The sequence below is a fragment of the Metarhizium brunneum genome, chromosome 1, assembly GCF_013426205.1.
Source record: "Metarhizium brunneum chromosome 1, complete sequence".
Taxonomy (NCBI): domain Eukaryota; kingdom Fungi; phylum Ascomycota; class Sordariomycetes; order Hypocreales; family Clavicipitaceae; genus Metarhizium; species Metarhizium brunneum.
The window spans coordinates 6,319,386-6,336,986 of NC_089422.1; the positions used below are offsets into that span (position 1 = coordinate 6,319,386).

Here is a 17,601-nt window from a genome sequence, read left to right on the forward strand (position 1 = left end):
AGGTCTTGACGACGAATTAGTACATACATCTCTCACGCCATTTCTACTCAACGGAACGTGTCCCTCGTCCGTCAGGCCTGTGCCCGACCGACTGAGTACTCCGTACGCAGCAAGCAACTATCATTGATCCCCCCCCTCAGGTTCGATGTGGCGTCACAACGACCACGGAGTCTTAATTTAACAGCTGTCGGTTGAACAACATGGCTGTTGGCACTCAAGCAATGCAATGCGAGCCGCTTGGCAGAAGAGCAATGGCCACTTTCCCCTCCTCCCAAAGACACAGCGACAACAAGACCCCTGCTAACTTGGTTCTTGAGTGTCCAGTGTCTCGAATTGACCGTTGACAGGCTCTTTACAGGCTCTTTACAGGCTCTTGCGCTGGGGTCAATCGACGTCAACCGGCTTTGTCGTCTTGATACCCGCTTCTTGCCATGGCAACGCCATGAAGCGAAATGACGCCAGGAATGGTTTTTGAACTCCATCGATGAATCCCACGAAGCAGATAACACGTCGGCTAAAAAAAAAAAAACTCAACATTCGCGACATGTCTCAATGCCAACCGAGCGTTTGCCTCACCAATGCAACGGGCGTCTGACTGCTGCCGTGCGTGCTTCAACAGAGCCTTTCTCGGAAACATGGCGCATAAGTTTGTCGCGCAGCAGCAACTGCGCCACCATCGGGGACTACGAGTTGACAACGCGCACGCATCTTGGCGCACGAGACAAACTCTGTGACGGCCCGTTTTACGGAGAACTGGCCCTTGGGTCCCGTCATTGGCTGACCATGTACTATTTCTGGACTCGAGCATGGGTGGTGGTGGCATTACTCCGTACTACCAACTTCATCGCCTTCCTCCACCACCCAGGTCGCTTTGTTCTGCGTCACAGCCTGCATCTCAATAGGGAACCGAAACTTTGCTGGCTACAGCCCTGCCAGCTCGAGTCTTCTACAAGAGTGTAGCTTGAGCGCCGTGACAACGTCGTTTCATACTTTGCCTAGCTGAGAGACTCTGGTGTGTTTGGGCATGTCCCGGCTGGCCGGAACTCGGTAATTGCTACGGAGTATCGAGACCAAAAAAAGATAAAGATGAACCGACTGGTGGCGCAGTGGCGCCGATTGTCTCTTCCGTCATCACTTTGCCACATCCTCAACACCAATTTCTTCCAAATACGCATCCGAATTGGGCTCACGACCCAAAAACGCAGCCACCATTTTTGCTTCATCCACACTACCGCCTTTATCCAGGACCATTTGTCGATATCGGAGCCCCGTCTCTGGATTCATGGGGTCATCGCGGAAGCATGCATTCCACATGTCTGCTGCGAGAATACGGGTCCTGTAAAGATCAGCTCTGTCCATGGTGAAACCATACAAGCACTCGGCACGCGTGTAATACAACATGAAGTGACATACGAAATGTAGGAATAGTAGTTGGCTTCCTGGCCCCACATGAAATGAGCAGTGGTAGAATACCCGTTCCCCAACGTCGCTTCATCCTCTAGTCCCTGCAGCCCGGTGGCCTCTGTGATGGACGTATAGTATTCCTTGGCAATGTCCAGGCCCTCCAGTTCCCCATGAGAAGATGGATTATGAACCTTCATATCAAAAATACTCAGTCCTACCTGTCTCGCGGTCCATATCGCACTGTTGACATTCTTGGCCGCAATCAACGCTGACAACATCTCGCCCGGGATCTGCTTTTCCGGCTGCTTGGCCGTGGCGGGATTCATCCGTTCCCACTGCTGTTTGTATTCCTCCGACAGATACGAGTAGTGACAGCTCATCAGCTTCAGGGTCTGGGGGAGCCAGCAGAAGAATTCTAGAAGTTGGCTCGGCGCTTCGCAAAAGTCTCTTCTGCCACGCCACCCGTGGTACTTGGCGTATCTGGTGCGGCCCATCAAATCGTGCATTCCTGCCTTCTTGCTTTAGTTTTTCCGTTCATCTGACAAGAGAAAAAAAACACGCATCACGTACCGTGTCCCAGCTCATGAAATATAGTTATGACGTCGGAGTGGTGCAGCAACGCAGGAGTATCTTTCGTGGGAGGCGTCACATTGCAAATCAGCGCCGTGGCACTCGGCATGTATCTTCCCTCTCGGTCGATATAACTCTGCAACATGTTTTAGAATAATACAGCGACTCGCTGCAAGGTCAACACATACCGGCCGGATGTTGAAGTCGGCAGAGCTGTTATACTTGCCCTCCCTCGGATACAGATCCATGTACAAATATCCCACAAACAGACCTCCCAACTCGCTCACTTTGTAAACCTTTACATCTGGATGCCACACCTCGTCATCCTTTATGTCTGCAACCTCGGAAATCTCCAACTGGAATAGCTTTTCAAACATGCCCAGCATCCTGCCCAACACAAAGTCTGCGGGAAAGTACTCCGCCACAACGTCACTATTCACATTCCTCCCTTTCAACGTCTGCGAATCGTAGTAGGCAAGGTCCCAGAAGTGAATTGGCTCACCATCGCCACGCAACTCCCTCAAAGCATCCATTTCCATCTTCACCAATGGTTTCAGCTTCGTCTCCATGGCCCTCAGGAGGTTCATAACTGCCTCGGGCGACTTCATCATTCGACGACGCACAAGCTGGTGGTTGTACGAAGAAAACCCCAGCAAACGAGCTGCTTCGTCCCGCAGGAGAACCGCTTCCCGGAAGTACGCTGCGTTCTCCGGATATATAGACTCCTTGGCGGCCCAGACATCCCTCCGAGTTTCTTCGTTGGTGCACTGCCGCATGATGGCATCAGCATTCGTCCTGTGAAGAGGGATCCTCCTTCTGCCCTGCTCGTCCATCTGAAAACTCTCAAGCTTACTTCTCGGCAAGCCCTCCAGTTCAGCGTCGGATTTCAAAACGACGCCCGGGTCAGTAGCTAGATTCGCCACAAACGCAGAGTGCAGCTCGTACTTGCGGTGCCTGATTTCCGAATAGCGCTCTGCCTCCGCCTCTGGCAAGTTGAGGCCCTTTTCGACACACTCGCTATGCAGGTCCGCCAGGAACCGGCCCGATTCCTCGTCCAGGTTCGCGGGGCGCTGGTGCTTGACGGCATCGATCAAGAGGAACAGCTCTTCGTTGTCGTAGATGATCTCCCATGCTTCTTGTGCCGTCTTGACTGCTTTCGAAGCGGCCGCTCTGATCTCCGCCGAGGGAGATACGGATTCAAGAATAGACAGAGGCTCTATTTCGTAGCTTAGCTGGTTCTCGACGTGGCCAATGGGGATGATGACGTTTTCATAAGTTGCTTCCTCGGGCTCGACTGAAGAGGTGATTTCGTATATTCCGTCCTTGGCCAATTCTAGAATGTAGGCTGCTTTGGAAAACATTTCATCGAGGGTGAGGTCGAATTTTGGTGGTGGGAGGACAATGCCCAAAGTCATGATGGAGGAGAAATGAGAAGAAAAGAAGACGCTTTTGATATTTCTTTTAAAGATGGTAACTGTGTCTTGTTCCACTGCTGTTTTTGGTTACACCAACTCGGGGTTCGCAAAGGAGAGACAGCAGACTTATATACTTGAAAGGTGAGTGGGCATGATTCCAAAGGTGACAACAACATGTAATAGCATCATCACCAACTATGCAATTCGTCAATTCCATCTCTATGAGTGATTTATTATCAGCAATTCTACATGGGTGTCAGCAAATCTTTATTTGCTGATTTCACTGCCACGTCTTGGGCTGCAGTTCCTGCTGCCTCGTGACGAGCTTCCGCAGATCACGAGGTCATTCTTCATCCCAAGATCCCCACCCCATCCCTGGCAAGTGGAACAACGCCCGACAGGAACGACACAGACATATCTCTCGAGTCTCGATCGTACCAATCGGGAGAATCGCAGCTATAGCTCTTGAGGCTCAGGGCTGCACAAGTGTCTCCGCCGTCCCGACATGCATCTACACGGCATGATCTTGGACACAAACTCCTTGCGTGTGTAGAATTCATGACTGTCTAGATAGGAGCCCCTGAAAGTGTGTGATGATGATGCATGAAAAGTAATCCTTGTTGCCATCAGGTCACAAGACCAATAGTGATAACCTTCATGACGAATCGTGTCCGACAGGCTGTCGAATCACCTTATTCTGACACAAAAGTTCTTCGCAAATTGTCCACTCGAAATAGCTGTGGTTCTCATCTTATCGTACCATGTGGATAGAAGGCTGCCGTCATAGTACGAGACAGATAACCAAGGCCATCATCGCCATGAGAAGCCGTTAGCCAACAGCAATCTGTAAGCCATCGACAACCCTTCGCCCCGCTAACAACGTTTGGACAACTTTGTGCAAACTGAAAACGAAGTGCTCGGCCCGCAGGAAACCCTGGGCTCAGTATGGAGTAGTAGGAATATCACTGGTCGTCTCAGCCAAATGCAGGGACTTCGCCTGTTTCAACAACTCTCAACGGCCAGTTCAGCAACGTTCGCCACTGGTCAGTGAAATGGGCCGCCATTGCTCGTACTTCATGAGCCCCTGCTTCTCCAATCCACCATCTGTCCTTGTGTAAGGCCAAAAGAGCAAAATAGTACGCCAGAAAAATAGTCGCCCGAGGTTGCCCCTCTTGAACCAGTTCTATAAACCTCCCTTTTACCAACATGGGAAATATAATGAGCCTCCGGAGGCCGTCATGTCTATCCCCAACTCGTTCTGTTTCAATCGCCCCGCCCAGGTAGCTCAATGTAGATTCATATGCATCTCGGGATTCAGGATCCCAAGGCTCGCTGGCATCCCGAATCTCGTCCCGCTGGAGTAATGGTTCGAAGCCCCGTCTCTGAACTGGGTCAAATCGCATTTGCTCGTTGGACACGAGAGGGGAGAGCCCAACCATCATTGCGGCAACAGACTTTTCTTTTCCGCCGGGAAGTTCATATGCTGTGCCGACAATGGCCTTGGTGCTCGCGTTCATCATTAACCACTCCACTGGCGGGGTGTATGGCTGGCGCAGCCGGTCCTGTAGCAAAATGAAGGAGCAGACTCGAAGGAGAGTCGAGGTCAAGCATATTGCGTCTGCAGTCTCGGGGCTTATGTTTGCAATGGCTAGATTATGCTCTCGCAAGCCCATGGAGAGATACTTTCGATGAGCATCGCGACTGACGAGCCCCATCAGATCGCCAACAACCTTGCAATGCAAAGCGGCAAGTGAGTACATGCAGTACAACAATGCATCCGAGGTCAGGGCCAGCCTTGGAACCATGTTCACATACAGCCCCTTGGACTTGTCATCAATGGCAATGGTGGTGCCGGTTGATGTTGAATATTGATACATTAACCTCGTTTCCAGAATGCGCCGCTCTCGTGACTCTGGGGGATCAGAGAGATGTGAGTTCTCGATATTGCGGGCAATGGCGACAGCAACGCGAGCCTCTGCAGATTCGGGACGAAATGGAGCAGATGAAATCACCGGCGTGGTCAGGGGCGGCACACGATCATAAATGCACTCTGACCGATGCCGCTTGCAGTTGTCACAAACTGGCTTCTGTTCATTGCACTAACGGAGAGAGGACGCGGTCAGCTTGTGGTGATTCGTGAATGACCATTGACGGGTAGCCAGCCAAGCAGCATGGTGTGTGTCTTTTTTGATATCAGGCATGTCGTGCCGCATGAGAAAGGAATAGGACTTGAGACCAGTTGACGTATGGATTGATTGATGGGAAAAGCTCAATGGCAAAACTTACCTTGACCCGTCTTGTCCGACACCTCTTACAGCCATACCTCGACTTTTTGTGGCTCGCCTTGACACCGCGATGTGGCCCGCCAGATGGCACGCCTATCGTATACTGGCTGAACATGCTTGTGTCGGCTGTTTCATCCGGCCCGGGAGTTTTGAGGTCCATGCGTGCACGCTCAAGTCCACAACTCGGTCAAGATATGGTTTCATTGGATGCCGGGACGGAGCCTGAGCCGGCGAGAGACTATTGCCACCGATTTCGACAAGAGCGAGCCAGCAATAGTTGATGGAGCCGAACGGTGACAGTGTCTGGTGGAAGTCGCGCTCCAGTGCTGCATCCTTCCTGCCTTCTATCTACATGCAGTATACGTACCAGTTGACCTGTCCAGGACTCCAGGTACGTGTCGGTTCACTGGCACTGGGGCCCAGCCGATTCCAGAGTCTGTCGTCAATATGGAACCCGACTGGCTGCTCGTGCAGTTCACGTGTTGGAGCCGTCTCCCTTCGACTCGAGTGCTCAGAGAGCCGAGTAGTTACAATTTCGATCTTTTTGCATCTGCAACATTACACTGCAGCATGTTGTACAATTCACTTTTCGTCGCACAAACTGCCCGTGCTTGTGTTGCACTCGTGCAAAAGTAAACCCAACCAGTTGTGTCTTGCGCCATTAACCCTGATACCCCTAGGAAGCAATGTCTAGCCCTAGCCAGAACCAAAAACCAACGACGTCAGCTTACGCGCATTTTCTTGTCCATCTCGCCCGAGAGTCGTGACATCAGCATCGATGAACTGTTGCACCTCCTCGACTGGATCCCAGTAGTGCCCTCAAAAACGTCTTAACACCGACAATTCCAACATGCGCAATTTTGTCCGCCCGCTCATAGCCCGGATCAAACGAAGCCAACGTCAACGAAACCGGATGTGTATGCCTCACCACTTCCTCCAGACACTCAATCAAGTCAGCTTCCAACAAACCACCATAGGTGGCCATCTTATTTGCCATGCCTATCGACGCATCCAGCGAGTCCAAATCCACATGGACCATTGTGTCTGTCAGCGATTTCTTCTCCAACACTGTGCGCAACCCACTGCCAAAATCCACTTTCTGCTCAGCGTTTCCCCAAATGATGTCAAACCCAGCATCAAGAACCCTCTGCTTCTCCTCCTCAGTAACATCTCGCATACCCACATGTACCAGGTGATTCAAATTCAGCGGCTGATGGCCCGGGACTGATTGCAGCATTCGGTTGTAGCACAACCCTGCCAGGATTGCAATTGGCATGGAGTCTCCATAGCCACTGGCAATAGTATCTGGTGTGTGAAAGTCATCGTGGGCATCAAACCATACACATCCCAGATCCCCTCCAGCAATGCCGCTAGAACTTAATCCTGCCGCGACGCCCACTGCACCGCTGCAATTACCGGATAATACAATGGGAAACGATCCATTCCCACGAGCTTTAGAAACGAGCCTTGATGTTCGGCGGATAATTTCGAAGCATTTTGCGAGCTCGCCATCTAGCTCGTCCACAGGCTCGATTTGGACTTCGTGGACTGGGAGGCCAAATTCTTTGAGGGCTGGAATGAGGCCTCGACTCTGGAGGAACAGTGGCCCTGCTCCAGGACCGATTGCTCGGGTGCCACAGTGGAAGGGCGACATGATGAGTGAGATAGACTTGAATGCTTGCCTACTCATACTGGGCGATGGCTCCGGTAACTAGGGTTTTGGTTGTAGATACTATTGCATATGTTTTCAGATGATTGATGGAATAGGAACGATGGTAATGTTTCGGTATGTACTCCGTAAGTCGAGATGCTCGTCCACGCAATGGCCGTATTATACACGGCTGTTACGCTATTACGCTGTTTCCTTGAGTATGGCACGATTCTTCGGTTTGGGTACGACCAGGCACACGGTGTTTGTACAATTGCGCCCTACCCGATGCAGTGCTGGCCCGAATATTGGGATGGGTTGAAAAATAAGAAACGAAAAAAAATCAATACACGACTATGGCATCTTTTTGTTCCTTGTTGATCATTCCAGATGTCTGTAATAGTCACTATTAGGGCGTGAGTCAATGCGTTCTTCGGAGGGCGCATATGCGACTATGACAAGTTGCCGAATAGGCATAGTCTCCTGGCGTGCAACCTTATTGATCTGCATAGGTACGTATTTTCTTATATTACCATCATCTTTTAAGAGAACAGAGGATGGTTATTTTACCAATGGATTCGACAACAATGTCTGCGACACGCGAGTATGGAAGACCGAAATATGTTTGAACATTGAATGTTTCCAGCTCGATTTGCAGTGGCCGGCACTATGCTTGGCCTATACGAGATCCACCGACTAACCAACTGACAGCACTGTCCATCCTCGCGCCATCACACGGAGGACACAGACCAGACCAGACACCCGACAAATTCCCGGCGCACCGAAACACGAACATTGAAACCACCAGACCATCGCCCGCCAATAAGTGCAACCCCCGACGTCAATTGAGAGGCTCTCACGGCCTCGAGCCTTATAACCATGTCCTCATCAGCTATTCGATCGCGTCTAGCCGCCAGAGGCATCCGCTCCTCGCCAGCCTCCCGCGTCCACGCCGATGCCTCCCGCACTTCCATACCCGGATCACGGCGGCAGGCCTCGTCCTCGGCCAACGGTTCCGTGCAAGCTGGTCGCGCAAAAGCCATCCTGTACGGAGGAGCTCTGGCGGCCACCCTTTACGTTGGATATCTCTACACGACTGATACAAGAGCATTCGTCCACCGATACCTTGTCCCGCCGGCACTACGAGCTCTGTTCCCCGACGCCGAAGAAGCACATCACGCCGGGACCTCGGCATTGAAGACGCTGTATGGGTTGGGCCTTCACCCCCGTGAGCGAGGGAATTCGTTGCGCACCTCGGAGCTTTGTACATCGGTGTTTGACACCCAGTTGAGCAACCCGATCGGGATTTCCGCTGGTCTGGATAAGGATGGCGAGATCCCAGATGCCCTCTTCGCCTTGGGCGCCGGTGTCGTTGAGATAGGAGGCATCACGCCGCTTCCCCAGGCTGGCAACCCCAAGCCCCGTGTCTTCAGGATCCCAGCTACGGACGGCATGGTGAATCGCTACGGGCTGAACTCTCGCGGTGCCGACGACGTGGCCAGACGACTGAGGGATCGTCTTCGTCGATTTGCACGATCGCTGGGTCTTACTGAGCAGGAAGTATTGGATGGAGCTGCCAGCGTCCCCCCGGGCAGTTTACAATCAGGCAGACTCCTCGCTGTTCAGATTGCCAAGAACAAAGAGACGGACGAACGTGACGAAAAGGCCATCGCTGACGACCATGTCTACTGTGTTCGAAGGCTGGCTCGCTATGCGGACGTTGTGGTCGTCAACGTAAGCAGTCCCAATACCCCTGGGCTGCGGGATCTCCAAGCCACCGAGCCCTTGACGAGACTCCTTTCAGCCGTGGTGGACGAGGCTGCGAAGACGAGCAGAAAATCGCGGCCAAAGGTTATGGTCAAGGTTTCGCCCGACGAGGACGAAGACACGCAGATGGAGGGCATTGTCGAGGCTGTGCGGAGAAGCGGTGTCGACGGCATCATTGTCGGAAACACTACCAAGAGGCGCACTGGCCTTGTTCCCGAGGGCATCAAGCTCAAGAATAAGGAACAGAAAGCGTTGATGGAAACGGGTGGCTATTCTGGACCAGCCATGTTTGACCGCACACTGGACCTGGTTGGCCGGTACCGGAAGATGCTCGATGCACAGCCTGCGAGCTCGGATAAGCAAAAGATCCTCTTCGCTACGGGTGGAATCACCAACGGGGAGCAGGCCCTCAAGGTCCTGAATGCTGGTGCGAGCGTTGCCATGGTGTACACAGGCATGGTGTATGGTGGAGCTGGCACTGTCACGAGAATCAAGAGCGAAATGAAGAACCAGTTGAAGAACTAAGGTTCTGGACGGAAGCAGGAAAAGCCACGCGTAATCAATTGGATTAGAGGCACAGATAGAGGATGTGCCAGGGGAAGGCAGACAGACATACTCTGCCCTCACCATCTATTGTGTCTTTGCTTTCTTTCGGTTTGCCGCACCATATGACTGTGCTTGTCTCAATAGAATAGAAATAAATTTCAGAAGCCCAAAACTCTTCGTTTTCCCTAATGCTGAGTTTCGTTTCACGGGTAATGACTAGAATACCCCTTTCTTGGTCCGACACAGAGTTGTGAACCGTACGTTACGGCTCACTGACGGATGGTAATACAAGTTCAAAGTGGCTGGAAGCTGTTGACGAGGCTGCCAGGTATCTACCTTGAGGATAGCCCTCGGAAATATCTCATGTATTTGTAGCATTGGGGAAATAAAGACGCCTGGGGTTGAGCAGCGTGGTTGGACGAACAGAAACAACTATCCGTTGATCTCAATTTGACATGCGAGCTATATACCACATTACTGGACGGACTTGTCCCAAGAACTGATATCTGAAAGGTGACGACGACGCTGTGTTCCATGGCTGTCAATCCGATTCCTCGAATGGTAAAGAATATTCCACCAAGTCGCTTACATCAATCTATTGTGACTGAGCTCGTCTATAATTCTTCGTAGCCTGCCCAAAACCAACGAAGCGAGATGTATACCCCAGTCGTGAAACTACAATCTCAAAATCGGTGAGAGCCTAGTCGAGAGAAATTGATTCACGTACAGATAATCCTTCGAGCTTAAAAAAACCGGCACTATACTCATCCTGGGTCAGGCTGCATTGTCATCGCGCGGGGCGCGGGGAAAGAACGATCATCGCTCTTCGAGGGGGTGACTCGGTGAGGGGGTTGGTAAGACAAACACACTGAAAACGTTGTACAGAGCCATTACTCCGTAATCTTCATCTCAATTAAAAAAAATACAAGTCTTTCATGCATCAACTGCCTATTCAATACGTCGTAAGTTAATGCAGAAGGCACATCTACCAACACCATGTGCTGGGCACTTACATCGGCGGCAGCTGCTCTGGGCGCCTCAACTGTTGTGGCAGCAAATCCAAACAACTTGGGCCGCGACTCCGGTCTGAAATCAACCTCGTATCACGATGGAGCCGGGGTTTTGAAATACGTCAATCCTCTCATCGGCACGCGTGGCATCATACCCGACAGCAATGGAGGCATGATCCCCAGCATCTCTACCCCATTCGGCATGACGAGATGGACACCTCAAACCCGGGAGAATTACATTTCCCAAGTACCGTATTCGGATCTTGATAGGCGAGTACATGGATTCCAGGCAACCCATCAGCCTGCCATCTGGATGGGTGAGCAAGGCCAGATGACGATAACCCCGGGACTACTAGTTTCCGGGGACAGTATTCGGACGCAGTTCCAGAAACGCGGGCTTGAGTTTCGAAAATCGGATGAAAAGAGCACGCCGTATGTTTATGAGGTGCTGCTGGATGCTGACTCTATAGGGGACTTTAACTGGAATCTGACAGAGCAGTGGGCTCATGAAGAGTATGGCGATGGGTGTCCTCCATGTCCTGGCGGCGCGGGTACCGTCCCGGAGAGTGTAGAGGAGGGCTCGAATGGCCGGGTGAGGAAGCGAGGTTATACAGATCGGTTTGATGCGTTTGAGGAAAGAGACCTAGATGAATCCTCCTCGAATTCGTCTGACGCAAACCTCGGGGGTTACGAGCATTCCATCAAAGCAGCCATGTCTGCCACATCTCACGTGGGACACATCCGGTTCGACTTCCAAACGAATTCGGGGTCCAAGTCGCAGATTCGACCGTATGTAGTGGTACAAGCTACACGCCTTAACTGGACTGGCCATGTGGAAATCGACCCCCAAAGGCGCGAGATTTCAGGAAGCAATACCCAGAGACAAGACTACGCCATCGGGCCCGATCATCCCAAGAACTTTAGCGCATTCTTCGTTTCCCGGTTTTCAGCGCCGTTTGAGTCCTACGGCACTTCTCAAGGGGGGAAGACGGAAAGGGGACACGGAAGCCTCCATGGCAAGGATGTTGGCGCATATGCGACGTTTGACACTGCCCACGACAGGATTGAAGTTCGAACTGGCGTATCGTTCATCAGCGTTGAGCAAGCGCGAAAGAATCTGGACATTGAGATTCCCGACAGCCATTCTTTCGAATCGACAGTGGAGCAGACCAAGAAAGCTTGGCTGGATCAACTAGGCCGCATCACGATCGAGGGAGTTAACAAGACGGATGCAGAGCACGATCAGCGAGCAATCTTTTACACGGGTTTATTCCACTCCCTCCAATATCCCAACGACTATTCGGAGCCTACAGGTTCCGAGGGTGTGAGCAAGCGGCGCTTTTACAGCGGCTACACGGACAGCGTGCACGAAGAACACGATTCATATTATCAGTCGTGGTCCATCTGGGACACTTACAGGGCAGAACATGCCCTCCTCACTCTGTTTGCTCCGGAGCGTGTGAATTCCATGATGCGCTCGCTCCTCCGAATCTTCGACTGGTCCGGCCGCCTACCGATTTGGGCAAACATGGTTGAAACAAACATAATGATTGCTACCAACGCGGATGCCGTCATAGCAAATGCCCTCGTCCGCGGGTTCAATGATTTCGACATCCAGAAAGCCTGGAAAGCTGTCTACGCAGACGCCTACATCCCGCCGGAGCGAGACACGTTGCTCCTGTACTTTGACAGGGAGCCCAAAACGCCGCATGAAGCTAGGGCTGGTCTGACGAGTTACCTCGAGCACGGATGGGTTGACAACGACAGATGGGCAGAAGCAGCCAGCCGCACTCTTGATTATTCTCTCAACGATTTCGCTGCTGCTGTGGTGGCCACATACGCAGGGGACCATGCTTCCGCAAAGCAACTCATGACCCGGAGCCGCAACTACATGAAGCTCTGGAACAACGAGACCCAATTCATGCAGACGCGCAACTCTAATGGGACCTTTGCCAGGGAAGATTGGGGCTGGACAGAGGGTGACAAGTGGGTATATACGTTTGACGTCATGCACGACGCCGGCGGTTTGGCGTCATTGTTCAAGGGCGGCAAAGCTGACATGAAGGCCAAGTTGGACCAGCACTTTTCGGGCGGCCATAATATGCACAGTAACGAGCCTTCCCACCATGTGCCGTACTTATATTCAGCCATCGGGTATCCCATGAGCTCCGCGGAGAAAGTACGTGACATTGCATGGACGGAGTACAACAACACTGCTGCGGGACTCAGTGGGAATGAGGATCTGGGGCAAATGAGTGCGTGGTATGTCTTCTCGGCTTTGGGTTTCTATCCTTTGAACCCTGCGAGTGATGAGTACGTTGTGGGGACCCCATTCTTTGATAGAGTTGAAATTCGATTGCCCTCAATGTCTGGAGCAGACGGTCATACACTTGTTATATCCGCACCCGGTGCTGGTACCCAAGGTAAAGCCTATATCAAGAGTCTCAAGGTGGACGGGAAGCCGGTTGACAAGCCACTTCTGAAACATGAGGATATTGTGAATGCCAGAAAGATTGAGTTTCATATGAGCTCTGAGCCGACAGGGTGGGGGAGAAAGGGAACGGTGTAGGAGTGTATAGCTGTTATGTCTGTGGTGTCTGATATATTCAAAGTTGATAAATACAGGCCCTAATCTTGCCACCCGGACCTATTTATCTCTCCCCAACTCTGAGTGCACGGCCCCCTACGGTCTGCTGAATATTTGCCCGATGAGCTTCCCGCCTTGCAAGACTTGCATGTCGTTGTATCGCGCACCGACGACTTGTAGGCCGATGGGGAGGCCGCACTTGCCAAAAAAGCCCGGAACGTTCATGGCTGGTGCGTGGAGAATAGTCCACATTTCACAGAAAATCTGTTCATGTTAGCTCAGCGTCTGTATAACTACAAAAGGGCAGCCGGAAGGAGAGAAGGAGACATGCCGCGGTACCCGTGCTCTCAAGGCCCTCTGGCGCCTCATCGATTGCGCTGGGAGTGATGATTATGTCGTACTGGCTGGCAATCAGGTCCCATTCTCTGCGTAAGCGAGCGATGCCGTCATGAGCCTCGAGAAGCTTCTTTCGACTGGGCACATTGGTGGACTCGACGAAGGCGACAATATCGGCGTGTAATTTGGTCCGGTCTTGAAGGTATTCTGCACATCATTGTCAGTATACGTAACAGCCAGGCTGAGGTTCACAAGGCCCAACAGAACAGGACCCGACACCGACAGGATTGACGCACTGGGCAAATATGCGGCCCTTGTCTCCTCAGCAACAACGATTTCTCTCCACTCGGGGCAACTCCCAAACCGCTCAGGCAGTTCAACATGCTCAACCTTGGCTCCGGTCTCCGCCAGTAATCTGTGGGCTAGATTCCATGCCGCCCGGGTACCAGATTGAGCTTCCGGCCAAATGTGAGTCTTGACGAAGGCAATCCTCGCACCGATGATGGAGAGTGGGTGCAGGGGTTCAGTGAGCAGGGAGTCCAAGCGGAACAAATGTGCTAGAAACTCAAGATCGTCAACACTTCGGGCGTAGAACCCTGGTGTATCTGCAGATACTGAGACTATGCCGGTTCCTTCGGCCGAAACGGTACCCCAAGTCGGCTGCCGGGTGTTAGCGGAGGAAAGAGAAATCTTTGGGTGGAGGGGCGTGTAAACGTACTTTGAAACCATAAACGCCGTTAAACGACGCCGGGCGAACGACGCTCCCCCCCGTTTGAGTGCCAATTGACAGCGGTACCTGAAAATCTGCCACGGCAGCCGCCGAGCCCGACGAGGAACCGCCGGGTGTATGCCTACTATTATGTGGGTTGGCGCATGGACTGCCTTCTGTCATGCTCGCAAACTCTGTTGTCGCCGTCTTGCCGAAAATGATGGCTCCAGCTGCGCGTAAAACGCTAACGCAAGCTGAATCGGCAGCGGCGTTTCCATCCTGGGCATGTAGACGCGAGTAGTACTTGGTTGGCATGTCTGGAGGCAATCATGCTAGAGTCAGCATGGAACTTCTCCCCCAGGACTTCAGAGCCGCAAGCAGACAGGTACCTCGGGTGAGAAAAATATCCTTGATACCGACTGCGATACCATGCAACGGCCCTCTCTTCTCTGGAGGCAATGCGTCCAGCTTCCTTGCCTGTTTCAGGATGGCATTCTCGTCTAGATATGCCCAAGCTCTCACTTGCGGGTCTCGTTCACGTACTCTGTCGAGCAGCGCTTTGGCATAGTCCTGTGCTGAAAGCTGGTTCGTGCGTATCAGCCCAGCTGCCTGCGTTGCAGATAGCTTATACAGTTCATGCTGGGATACTGCCATTGTTTTCTCGAGTGGCTTCCCAGGTTCGCTTTGTGAAATGATGAAATAAAAGAAGACAAAACAAAACAGCAAGTCTGTACCCTTGGCTCTCGTACAGAGTATGGACTACTACGGAAACTTGCTTTTCTGGTATCAACTCGACGGGCTCGGCCCAAATGCTCTTCCCCCTCCAAAATCCAGGGCAGGAAATTGGCGAAGAGGAAAACGAGGGCTAATACAAGGGGCTTGCTAGGGCTGGGGACACTGCAGTGGAATTGGATCGAAAACCGCAAAGAGAGCCGTCTTGCAGGAATTGGGGACTGCAACAATGCCGAGAGGTTCGTCATGCATGATATTGCGATGCCGGATATGGCTTCTGATGGAGGGGTACTCGTGGTATTGCAGGTCCATCCAAAGTCGGCTCAGGTCCAGCACGACAACCCATTCGACGAAGCCGCGGCTGACAGACAGTACAGTACGGGAGGTGCGGGGCCCATGTCTCCATGCCTTCCATCATGTCTCAGGCGTCAGGTCTGCCTAGAGTAGGATTGCAGATGGTCGAGATGGCCGATACTTGATGCTGATGCTGATGGTCCAGATGTCCATGTCGGTTGTGGCCCCACGATGTAGGGTCATTCGCCAGACTCAACCCGCATCTAAACTCATTCGGGCCTATGTCCGTTGGCGCTGATTGGCGTCTGCATGGATTGTACGATAGCGTTATACGAGCCATGGGGAAAATCGAGGCGGCAGCGCTCGGGGGCTGGATTCTGGATTCTGGATTCTGGATTCTGGCCAGCCGGGGAGGGAGAGAGTTGTCGAGTTGTGTTGAGAGAGTAAAGCGGATCCGACCAGTGCTGAGTGTCACTCGTGGTCATGTGCCTGAGGACGCAATGCGTCGCTCTTCGCACCACCAAGATTCCACACGTTTTGCCATGAACAGCATGTTGTGATATATCTGCTGCCGGCCCCTCACCAAATTCAAATGATCGCCAGCCAAAGCCGTGATATCAAGTTCCTCGTTCCGCCCTGTACCGCCGACCAGCAATGCTGCGCGACTCACTTGTGACTGGTCAAAGAATCCTGTCAAGAGTCAAGACCATCGACATCTCGTCCAGTTGGTCTTCCAGCGACAAATGTCCGCAATTATCCAGAATCCTGAGCTCTGCTTTGAGTCGGGAATAGCCTTGTGTAACTTTTCTGTCCAGTCTATGGCCTGCCACGAATCATCCGCACCTCAAAATTAGCCTGGTCGGCGTATTCATACCCAGCTCTTGACGTCGGGCCGCCTTCTTCATATCATGTTTCGGAGTTTCCGCCCATATTATCGAATTTGACGCTGAAGCATGCCACCTTATGCCACAGGACCCCGAAATATAATCTACACAAGTCGCCAGCCTAGAACCCGCCAGAGCTTGCATATTTTGCATACGGAAGCTCTATTGGCAGAAGCGTCGTCGTCGGGTTCTGTCGGGGGTCTTGACGAGATGCTCTTAGTCCACTGCTCAATCGCTCCTTAGTTTGCCGTGAGATGGATAGTTGTCAAAGCTGACGGCGTCGATGAGGGGGACATGTCGTAGGCGATCGGGGTAGAAAATACCGAAGCGTTGACCGATTTCGGCCGCCGATATCATGAGCCACGAGGTGGAACTTGTCTTTATTCCGAAGCAATTCCTCCAGGGTTTGAACTTGGCTGGACATTGATTCGTCAACTTCTGGACGCCGGGCCCTCTCGGAAAGTCCATAGTACTTGAACTGATCAAAAAGACGTGGACCTCGAAGCCTGCTTCCGTAGTTTGGGGAGCGACGTTGCACCAAATCAAGGAGCTTGATGGAGTGCCGTGGATAGGTACTACTGGCTCCTATACATACACCAAAGACCCCATAGGCAATGCGGTGTCCATCAATGAGGAATTTCTGCGTTGCAATTGGCTTGATTCTTGTTTTGACGAGTTTTAGTTCCATTGTAACACCAGAGTCGAGAATATTACAGATTGCCATCCACCAAAGGCTGTCAGAAGCCGTGGTCAGTTGACTCAACGAAGCATTATTCATACAATATCGTTTTACCCACCGGATAGGCAGCCCGATGAAGACGCTCTGTGGCGCACATTCTTTGTCAACTGATATGGTAGTTGATGTAGTCCTTATGGCATATTATATATGGAAGGCTACTTCTGCGTCGCGTTTGGCAGTATGCTTCCAGCGCAAACTGAACGAATAGTGCCTCTGCAAATCTACTAGGAGAAATTGTTGATAACAAAATAAATGAGAGGTTAGTTATGATCTGCTGACCTGCAGCTGTAAATATTAGAAACACTATGCTGGCTCGCAGCGCCCCCCATCTCATGACCATAAAGCGGCATATTCATGGTGCAGAGTTTCCGCTTGATCCAAGGTTTACATAAAATACGGGCAAGGTAGAGGTTAATACTGTCGTTCTACATCACTCCTATCCCAACGGCTAGCTGAGACAAGCACCCAACCCCGGGCAATGAAAACGGACAACAGCGCTAGCAGAATCCACCAAAGTTCGACAGTGAATTTGGTCTGTAGCCCAGTCTTCCATCGATTCTGCCTCTTTTCGCGATGTGAGCAGGTAGGTGTACCGTAGATGATGCATCCGATTCCAGGACGAGAGTCACACTCAATGTGTTCGCGACGTCGCTTCATGAGTAATCTGTGCGACAT

General features: G+C 52.0%; 6 protein-coding genes across 6 annotated transcripts; 2 read left to right on the forward strand and 4 right to left on the reverse strand.

Moving 5' to 3' along the window:
- Positions 1-1,131: 1,131 nt before the first annotated feature.
- On the reverse strand, positions 1,132-3,389 carry PRD1_0 (Saccharolysin; the record flags this gene model as incomplete). The annotated part of the gene is made up of 4 exons (XM_014693135.1): positions 1,132-1,336; positions 1,414-1,912; positions 1,975-2,110; positions 2,163-3,389. The coding sequence occupies 4 exons, from the start codon at positions 3,387-3,389 to the stop codon at positions 1,132-1,134; spliced, it is 2,067 nt and encodes a 688-aa protein (XP_014548621.1).
- Positions 3,390-4,363: 974 nt separating this feature from the next.
- On the reverse strand, positions 4,364-5,834 carry UPC2_0 (Sterol uptake control protein 2; the record flags this gene model as incomplete). The annotated part of the gene is made up of 2 exons (XM_066129827.1): positions 4,364-5,488; positions 5,676-5,834. The coding sequence occupies 2 exons, from the start codon at positions 5,832-5,834 to the stop codon at positions 4,364-4,366; spliced, it is 1,284 nt and encodes a 427-aa protein (XP_065986094.1).
- Positions 5,835-6,443: 609 nt separating this feature from the next.
- arg (Arginase) lies at positions 6,444-7,328 on the reverse strand (the record flags this gene model as incomplete). Its single annotated transcript, XM_014693133.1, has 1 exon — positions 6,444-7,328. One exon carries the CDS (start codon positions 7,326-7,328, stop codon positions 6,444-6,446), a length of 885 nt encoding a protein of 294 aa, XP_014548619.1.
- An 873-nt stretch (positions 7,329-8,201) lies between these two features.
- Positions 8,202-9,614, forward strand: URA9 (Dihydroorotate dehydrogenase; the record flags this gene model as incomplete). The annotated part of the gene is made up of 1 exon (XM_014693132.1): positions 8,202-9,614. The coding sequence occupies one exon, from the start codon at positions 8,202-8,204 to the stop codon at positions 9,612-9,614; it is 1,413 nt and encodes a 470-aa protein (XP_014548618.1).
- A 1,017-nt stretch (positions 9,615-10,631) lies between these two features.
- On the forward strand, positions 10,632-13,214 carry G6M90_00g019230 (uncharacterized protein; the record flags this gene model as incomplete). The annotated part of the gene is made up of 1 exon (XM_014693131.1): positions 10,632-13,214. One exon carries the CDS (start codon positions 10,632-10,634, stop codon positions 13,212-13,214), a length of 2,583 nt encoding a protein of 860 aa, XP_014548617.1.
- Positions 13,215-13,328: 114 nt separating this feature from the next.
- Positions 13,329-14,931, reverse strand: gatA_0 (Glutamyl-tRNA(Gln) amidotransferase subunit A; the record flags this gene model as incomplete). Its single annotated transcript, XM_014693130.2, has 5 exons — positions 13,329-13,496; positions 13,564-13,775; positions 13,865-14,228; positions 14,287-14,594; positions 14,667-14,931. 5 exons carry the CDS (start codon positions 14,929-14,931, stop codon positions 13,329-13,331), a joined length of 1,317 nt encoding a protein of 438 aa, XP_014548616.2.
- Between the last annotated feature and the right edge of the window lie 2,670 nt (positions 14,932-17,601).